At 44.6% G+C, this 9369-nt stretch overlaps 1 protein-coding gene and 1 long non-coding RNA gene across 2 annotated transcripts; both read right to left on the bottom strand.

The window, feature by feature from the left end:
• Positions 1-1926: 1926 nt before the first annotated feature.
• On the bottom strand, positions 1927-2337 carry LOC120895036. Its single transcript, XR_005738274.1, has 2 exons — positions 2129-2337; positions 1927-2059 (listed from the first exon to the last, which is right to left on the bottom strand). It is a non-coding gene; the product is annotated as an uncharacterized LOC120895036 (long non-coding RNA).
• Positions 2338-3104: 767 nt separating this feature from the next.
• On the bottom strand, positions 3105-3483 carry LOC120893869. The gene is made up of 2 exons (XM_040296023.1): positions 3357-3483; positions 3105-3284 (listed from the first exon to the last, which is right to left on the bottom strand). Exons 1-2 carry the CDS (start codon positions 3418-3420, stop codon positions 3178-3180), a joined length of 171 nt encoding a protein of 56 aa, XP_040151957.1. The 5' UTR covers positions 3421-3483; the 3' UTR covers positions 3105-3177.
• Positions 3484-9369: the final 5886 nt, after the last annotated feature.

Below are 9369 nucleotides of genomic sequence, written 5' to 3'. Positions count from 1 at the left end.
TTATGGATCCTGGTGTGTCACGATCGCTTAGTCAGCTCGGTAGAGCTTTGAGCAGCAGCAGCAGCAGCAGCAGCAGCAGCTTGGTCTATAGAGCTGGAATGTTGCCATCGATGGGCATTGACATGAATCATGCACCCTCTGGTGCTCTGGCCGCGCGCGGTGGAATAGTATTTAGAAAAAGTGTTAGGAAATCGAGAACGTTTGCTGGGCAACAAACTAGCGTTCGCAAATATTAAGCATACCAATTCCTAGAAACAAGAGCTAACATCACAGTTATTGTGCACCATTTCCGTGAGTGCTAAAGCTAAACGATATGCGGACAGAAAGCTTTAACACCGCCAATTGATTGGGCATCTCGGATTACTGTCTTTAGCGTATTTGCGCACCCTTGTCCGAGCGTGCCGAGCCGACCACCTGTTTCACAGATCAAAGCCCTCAGCACTGCAAGGGTTGGCGTGAAAGTTTACTAATCTCTAACATGCGCTCTACCACCAGCGCAAGCCCTTAATGACTTAACAACCGCTAATAGTACACGGTTTAGGTTCGCTTGGTTCCGCTTCGAGCTGCGATCGCTCTCGAATCGCTGCATCAGCTCGAAACCATCGCCTTCAGGCTCGAACCGCCCGTGAACCGCTACCTCATGCAACAGGTACAACTAGATAGCAAAAAAAGAAAAGAAATAAAATAACGCAAGCTCACTTTGCATAACTTACTGGGCGGCCGTTCCCAGGCGGTGCGATTTGCAATTATTTCCGCATTTTATCGCGACACGCACCGAAACGGCACCTCCCAAGATACGGATCTCGTCTTGCAGCACATGTTGCTTCCTCCACCCGCCCATCGCGCGCGGGGTAAATTTGACAGAGGTGGCTAATAAATATTTACTCAGCAAAGCCGCTAAATTACGGCCTGTTTATTAGTTTTCCCGTGCGCAAATACTCAACCCACTTGTGCGCGCGCTCGCTCCTATACGAGCGTTCTGTAGTAGGCCACACTTGCTGCAGTGCTCGGTGTTGGCCGCTGGATAATGTAAACCACCCCAGCGAGTGGTGGTCCCAACGGGCAGCATTAAGTGGAATTCGAACAAATCAATCACACCGAGCGATCGATTACAACAATGTTGCTTGCTCGATGCGTCGAATATCAACGATATCAACGTGATATCAACACGGTAGGAGCATTTCCTATCACGAAGGTGAACACTGGTTGGTGGTGTTTGATCCTTCCTCGTGCTCTTCGTGAACTTTTTTTTCTTGCTGCTGCTGTTGTTCTTATCGCGTGGAGGGAAATTGTACGACTCAACCAGCTCAACCATCGGCGAAGGAAGCAAATTCCCGCGAGAGTAAGTGTTTACCCCTGTGTAATAATTAGTTGCACCCGGTCATGCCGTATTTCGCTTAATAACACACATCTACCTCTAGCTTATCTCTGTCTGTGTGCAGAGTGTAATAGCGTGCGTTTTGCAATACCTACCATTGATCGAGTGCTGGCAGCTCGATCACGCAAACACTGCACGGGCAGTGTACGAAGCTCGGGCAGACCTGTCGTTGTCGAACTCATCACCCATCTATCCTTAATGCACGGTCATCATTTACGATCCTCCGGGCCAGGCCGAGCGAGCAAGGCAGTGTGGCAAGATCACACGGGCGGTGCAGAACTGGAGTGATAGTTGCTTTGTACAAGCGATCCGAACGAGCCAAACCATTAGTCAGGTGCGGGAGTGTCACAAACGGTGCGCTGCGCCTGGCGGACACATTCGTTCGCTTTGTTTCGACTCCTTGGGCGGATAATGTCAACCAGTGCTCTTTTCGCGCCCGGCGTGCTAGCGTTCAAGATGGGTTTACTCGCTAACGGCGATCGGTACCATTTCCGGGTCATCATCGTCTGGGCTGGGAAGAGCCGATCATAACACACTGCACGACTCTATTGTTTTCTTATTTTGTCACGAGACGTAAAATGTACATTTTTAGTTTATTGTTAGCCTATGCGGGGAAAGCGAGGGTCATCATTGTTTGGTAAAAATGTGCATGCTCGTCGCGAAGGTTGCCAGCTGGGTCATCTGCGAACAAAAAGATAATTGTTTCCCTTAATACAGCTTGGAAATATTAATACGAAACCATCAACAAACCAATAGAACAACCACATAGAAAGTATTTTAATGTTTGTCCTTACATTTGTATTTGTATTGTATTTGCTATTTCTATTGTGTATCACGACCGATTGCGTGTTAGTAGTAGCTTCAATATAGCTTTGGTAAATAAATAAAAGCTACCGGTCTCGCAGTACAGTCGTCAACTCGTACGACTTAACAACATGCCCGTCATGGGTTCAATCCCCAAATAGACCGCACCGCCATACGTAGGACTGACTATCCTGCTATGGGGGGAATCAATTAGTCACTGAAAGCCAAAGCCCACAAGTGGTACAGGCAGGCCTTGACCGACATCGGTTGTTGAGCCAAAGAAGAAGAAGAAATAAATAAAAATAAAACATTGTGTCCTTCAAATGATCCTTCTTTTCCTACCTTCTTTAAGCGTAACAATATCAAATTTATAATGTCCCTCGATTGCTGTGCATAAAATAGCTTAAAACTAATAAATTTACAACACTCGACCGATTGAAGCTTTATACGACCGTCACACGAAGCGTAAACTTTGGCGTAAACTGGATTTCAGCCATACAACCCTATAATCTTTTGACAGGAAGTTTAAGCACTCCCATACAAATGAAGCGTAAACTTTGAGTTCACGCTTCGTGTGACTTCCCTAAATATATCAGCAAAATCTTTAAATAAGGAATTTGGATTCTACGATTTTCCAGAATTCTGCTGTTAGATTTACAGGGTTTCTCTAGCCAGCTCAACATCGGAAACGAAAAGTTCAATCCCGTAAGATACATTTCAACAATAAAAATGGAATCTCGTATGATCTTTCATTAGTTGCTCGGTTTACGCACGACATTCATTAGACAATGGTCAATAGGGATTTTACGCATAGGAAATAAAGCTTAAAGTGTTGAGCTGGCTATAGAAACCATGTAAAAGTATGTTAGATTTTTACTAAACAAATACAATCGGACCATTCGTTAACAAATAAAATACACTGTTATGCATGATACACACGCTTCACATTTTTATTACTCTCTTTTTGTCATTTCCCAATTTTGCGCAATTGCTAGTTATTCCGATCCGGAATCACTGTCGCTGTCGTCAAGTGCATTATGCTGCAATATTAGCTGTCGAAGCGGAATGCTTCTCTTTACAACATTTTGTATGATTTCGTGTCCTAAAAACGTCAAAGACACAGATCAAAATTAATCCAAATTCCACTATACACAATTTTCGGCAGTATATTTACCTTGCGCCGAAACCAAACAGCAAACCAGCGCCACAAGCAACAGTGCGAAAAACACGTTCTTCATGTTGAAATGTAAAATTACTTCTGATTTTATCAGCTCGTTAATCCTGCATATATATAGTTCTTTGCTAGACGGTGGACTGACTGATAAGATGAAATACAGCGAATGATGATAAGCGTATATAGCGTTGAAATATTTTATAAATATACGAGGATGGCCACTATACATCAACAAATATGAATGCGAGATAGTATACTTCTTCCTGTTTTACATAACAGACGGCAATCCAGAGCTTACAACTACGACGCAGTATATGATTAGCCAATAATGTGGCAACTATATTAAACGATAGAAACGTGAGTAATGCACCGTGATATTCAGCCACTTTCCCAAACTCGATCGAATTCGGTAACGATCGTAGCGATTCTCAAAATGACAAAAACTGGTGGTTTCCTTGGATGTTTTCTGAACATTTTGCCATATTGTATGCATAAATGAGTAGGATACTCATGAAATACATTAAAGCTTCCGTTTTATCTAGGCAACTGCAACTATGGTTCCTCTTCGATAAAGTTTGGAAAAGTGGCTGAATAAGTGTTATTTATTGCTATGCATTATCTCATTACTTATTTAATTTCATAACAGTAAAATAAGCTACCTATTGGAAAAGACTAACATCCAACCTTGTAGTAGCCTATATTTACTAAAACACAATTTGTATGAAAAAATAAATATTTGGATGCATGGCTCAAAACATTCGATTGTATAGAGAATAGATTTTATCATTTAACATAACATATAAAATGCCAACAAATCACTCTTTTACCTAACCATTCATTCATCAGAATATTATTTATTATTTTCTATTTAATTGTTGATTCAGGTCGATAGACGTACTATCAGCCTGATCACGGTGTTCGAACGGCAAGTCTAGCAGCAAGTGACACAGATAATTGAACGAAATGTCTACCAAGAAAACTTTAGAAAAGCGTTTAATCGACTTTTTGAAACTTTTAATTTTTCAAAACACATCAAAATGTTGTTTTGTAAAATTAAAAGTTTCAAAAGTCGATTAAACGCTTTTCGATTTGAACTGATTGAAATGATTCCAAAATTTTGCTGTTCGATTTGAAGCCTGCTGATCCATTCGATGGCCGTTCGAACTCCGTGATGAGGCTGTAAGACTATATGCTTTTCCAATTTTTTGTTTTGATATTGATTATGTGTGTGTGTGTGTTTTGTAATTTTTTTTAGAAAAAGAAATTATTTCTTTTGGTGTCTAGAAGATTTTGTCAAATCTCAACATTAAAACTCGGTGATGTGGCTTGCAGCGGCGGATTGACACGATATTCTATCTTCTAAAATTTTCTGATAAAATCTTTCTATCGAAAAGTATCTGTCCTAAACAGTCAAACAAATGTAGGCCTGACTAAAGTGTCGAGCGTATGGTGAACGCAACCATCAAGAACGGAATAGTGTTGTGACCGTTGCAGTGCATTTAGATTAGCTCAGCATTTGCGAAAAGGACATTGGTAATTTGAATTTAAAAAACACGAAACACATCTTCAAAAAATTGTTATTGAATATAGTTTATTTTATTTAGATTTTTTGTCATTTTATATTTCTTATTCAAATTATAACAGCTTGTTGTGTTATTTGGCTGTAAATGTAAACGCGGAATTCGGAGAGTATTTTTAGCCGTCTTCAGGAGAATTGCTGTCGCTCTCGTCATGTGCAAGGTACGATGTAAATGCTGCACGATGCTGCGAGATGCTTCTCTTCGCCAGGTTCAGTTTGACTTCACTGCTCACTGGTATAGGTACACCTATGTATGGAATTATACGAGTTATTAGATAGAACAAGTTGAATGGAAGATAAACTTCCTAAAATACTGCTTGGTTATTACCTTGTGTAGCGACGATTGCAAACACCAGTGCTACCAGCATCAGGGCGACAAACACGTATTTCATTTTGAGCGTTTCGACTTACTCTGATTTACACTTCCTCAATCGAACAGTTTTATATGGTTTTGCACGCAACTGATTAGATGATAACACGAACGGCACGAGTAAAGCAAGGAAAAATGTAACAAACATTCATTTGTTTCTGATTTGTTTTGATTCTAATGGATCACAATCAACTAAAACACAATCTGGAATTGAAGATCAATAAGTTTTTATTCACAAACATCCTACTTCAGACAATTTTTGTTACATTTTTGTATGGATGCACTTTTACCGATGGACGACAGTATGACAAGGACATTTTCGCAGTGATGCTATTTGCGCACCTTCTAGGAACGTAAGATGTTAACTGCATAGTTGAACAATGTTTCATGATTTATATGCGATATTCAATGAGTTTACAAAGCAATACATCAGCAAACCAACCACCCAGTAATGGCTTTTCCTTTTGAACATAAATTCCCCTGCCAAGAAAGTAAACACAATCGGAAAGGACGCCGAAGAAAGGACACCGATAATGCAACTGAGTGGTAATAGATCATGCCCCGTGGAATCCCTCCAGCGTCCTAGTGACTCGTAACGACTCGTAAATCAACCATCAACGGTAAATCATCGATAATGGTCTAACGTCACAACTGTCAGAAGGCGTGAGACCACCGGTGTGAGTTGTGGAGTGTGCTAAGGTTTTGTTTATGATGTGTTCTCTACCTCCATCCCGCTCAGCAGAAAACGCATTGATCAGCTTCGGTGCAACCGGGTAAGGTGTGCGTCGATTGGAATCGGATTGATTAAGATCGTTCCCGCTTGCTGTAGCATTCCGTACGCAAGCCATCCAACAACAACGGCATTCGAATGATATTTCATACCCGTGTACAGGTACGGCCCGATCAGCTCGCCTACCCCGGCAATGCAATGAAGCTGTAATGGTGGCGCTAATTTGCTACACATTACTGGTCCACGGTTGCGTTGACAATTATGCGAGGGTGGGGCGCACTGTGCTCGAGCTTCCCGTTAAGCGCGGCGCTGGCTGATTTACGCCAAGCTGCACCAGTTCTCGATCGCTGATCGAATGCACCGATAAGCGCAACTGCACCGGATCTCGCCGCGCGCTTGAAGGTCAGGCTAACGGGCGGCAGCATCCGCGTGGCATTTCACAGGCGAACGGGTCCGGCGTCCTTGCGTGGCCTCCAGGGCGTGTTACGTCAGCCCGGCGTACTGGCTGCGAAAGTGAAATCGAAGCTGACATCCGATCCACCGTCCGGCAGCACACAGCTCCCTGGACCTCTTGGTAGGGGTTGATCGGATCAATTAATGGACGCCATTTGCCATCTCAGCAGCCATTGTTTGCTAATGCTGCGGTACGGCGAAGCAGTCCCATTAGTCCGGGTGCAAATGGATATTCCGCCCAGGGTGTAGCTGAAGGAGTCGCAGTTGTGTGTGTGTGTGTGTGTGTGTGTGAGAGAGAGAGAGAGAGAGAGAGAGAGAGAGCGAGAGAGCACGGTAAAATTTCTCGCAAAACAATTTTATGTTGTTATGTTATTAGCCATTAGCTAATGGTGTGATGAGGTAAAGTCACATTCTTGTAAAAGTGACATTTGCCTAAAGTTTAACTATTTTATTTTAAAAATCATAAATAAAAGCATATACAATCAATGCAAATTGTAAATGAAATTCAAACATGCAATCGCCATAGAAGCTGGTTATTGTCGTTTAATGTCTTCGTTTAAAGTTTTTTCAAATGAAAAATCGCAAGCTAAACTAACAAGAAGATGGAGAACATTTTATTACTCTCTTTTATGTAATGATCCTCTAATAAGTTTATTTACATCAAAAACAAACTCAACATGGATATCAATTGAAGCTAAAATTTTACTTTTATCTTCTATCTTCACTTTAACTACTTAATTAGCATAGAATATGTCTTTGCCAGTCATTATTGTTTATGAGTTACCTGAGCGAAACGTATCACAACAACACACCAAGCAGCGGCGCAATGATTCGAAAACGCACGACTCGCTGGCGTGCAATGGCCGAGCCATTTCGAGAGAATTGCTCATTTCCTGGGATTTAATTCGATATTGTCCACGCCGGCTAAACAACACGCAAAAGGTAGCAACCAAACGAAGGAAAAATACATACACACACACGAGTCCAGCAGCAGCGTCACAACCCTCAAATTCTCTTCAACACTGTCGCCTCCCGCCGTGCTCACCTGCTTTTCTGTGGAGTCAGCGACACTTTTCGTCGTACGCGCGCGATTCGTTCGCGATCGCGCTCGTGTCTTAGCGCTGGCCCGCTGGTTGGTCAGAATTGGACCGCGGTCCACCCCGTGACCGAGGGCCAGCGCGTGTATCAAGTACGCAAAATTAATCATAAAACTGACTAATCAAATATCGGTCGCACCGCCCCCTTTGCTGTACGAGGCGCGAACGCATTTCACAGGTTTCGCGTTGTGCGTGCCCGCTTCGCCGGACTGTGTTGCCCGTTTGTTTGCATGAGCGTGCATGTGTGTGTGTGTGCGAGAGAGGATTTTCTTAAAACTCCCCAACGCACCACTTCTGACCGACCGATCGGCGCAACCGAAAGCCTGTGGGAAAGTGCGCCGTGGGCCAGTTAGCGTGAATCGGTCAACACGCGCGCGCGAGGTGCGATGAACGGTGCACCCGCGCACAATCCGCAACTGTGGCTAGCGCAAATGCAACGTACGCCAAAGCACGGGCTCGAGCAGCAAGCAGACTAAACAAGCGCATATTCAGATCGACTCCAAAACACTCCGCCAGTTGCGTTTGTGAATGAATGGAAGCTGAGGTAGGTGTGCATGTGCGCTGGAGCTTGCCTGCAAGCATCAGCAGACCTTGTTGCGTTTTCTGCATCGAAGCTGTCCCCCTTCCCAGCAACAAGCTCAACAATACCTGCAAAACCCGGAAGCTGCGTCTGCGCAAAACTAATGCCAAGTCTGAGCGGGGGAAAGGGGAGCGTTCTCTGGATGGGGAGGGGTAGGCAATAAAATGCAAAACCGCGATGTGACACCAAGAAACCGAGCGCTGGTGTCGATGCAGTTACCGAAGCAAAACCTACCCTTACCCGGCTGGCAGATAAAGTCCATCCAACCTTCCCCGCCACACTGATGTCATTCGTCGGGGCTCCGGCACCGAAGTGGGCGAGTCTGACGAGGAAAGGGATACGGGGCCGGTGGTCGCTCCAACAATCGATCGATAAATTATTCGCTAATCAGTCGCGAACCGTGTTGTCAACTGTGCAGTGATTTCCGGTACAAGATCGGCTCGATCTTGCCAAGCTCCGGTTCGATTATGCCAAAGGGTCTTTAGGGCAGTCTCCCGAGTACCGATGCGGGTGCGGAGGGTTTCATCTAATTCTGACCACCCCGGAAAAAAATATACAAACAAATGCCCGACCATCGTGGTCGTGGATCGATATCTACAGCCTAAACGCTGCCAATTAGTGGTTCGCCTTCGGGAGGTGGCAGGTCTTTTTTTTCTTCGAACAACACTCACCTCGCCGGTGGGTTCTTCGGCACCCACGGGGCAGTACAGAGCCGTGCACGAGCGTGCGATTAATGGCCATCGCACCGGCGCGGAGGTTCTTCCCGTCATCGTCCACTGACCTTAGCTCGATCGGATCGGTAGGGGATCGCATTTTTCGCCGAGCTTAAGGACACTCGCGCTGCATTAGACAACGGGCCGGCCAGCCAGCCAGCCCCTTGCGCTACAAGCGTCAATTAGTGGGATGAACGTGACGACAATGCGCGGCGATACGCGACGACACTCTAGGCGCGCGCTTGCTGTAGGGCGATTTATATTCTACCAGCGTTTCAAACGAGCGTCCTGATGTGCTCATACTTTACGCGCGCGCGTGTGTGTGTGAACGGTTTTTCGCGACAACATAAGCGCGCTTACGCGGACGGGCACGTTCGTCTATTTGTCATAATATTGATCCTTTCCAGTGGTCCGACACGATGGCTGCTTCTGCACCCGTCTCCCCCATCCAGAAACGCTGAAACAAGTGTAGATGAAGCAGTTAATGATAT

The sequence above is a fragment of the Anopheles arabiensis genome, chromosome 2, assembly GCF_016920715.1.
Source record: "Anopheles arabiensis isolate DONGOLA chromosome 2, AaraD3, whole genome shotgun sequence".
Taxonomy (NCBI): domain Eukaryota; kingdom Metazoa; phylum Arthropoda; class Insecta; order Diptera; family Culicidae; genus Anopheles; species Anopheles arabiensis.
The sequence above is the reverse complement of the archived record's forward strand: the minus strand, read 5'-3'. Positions and strand labels throughout refer to the sequence as shown.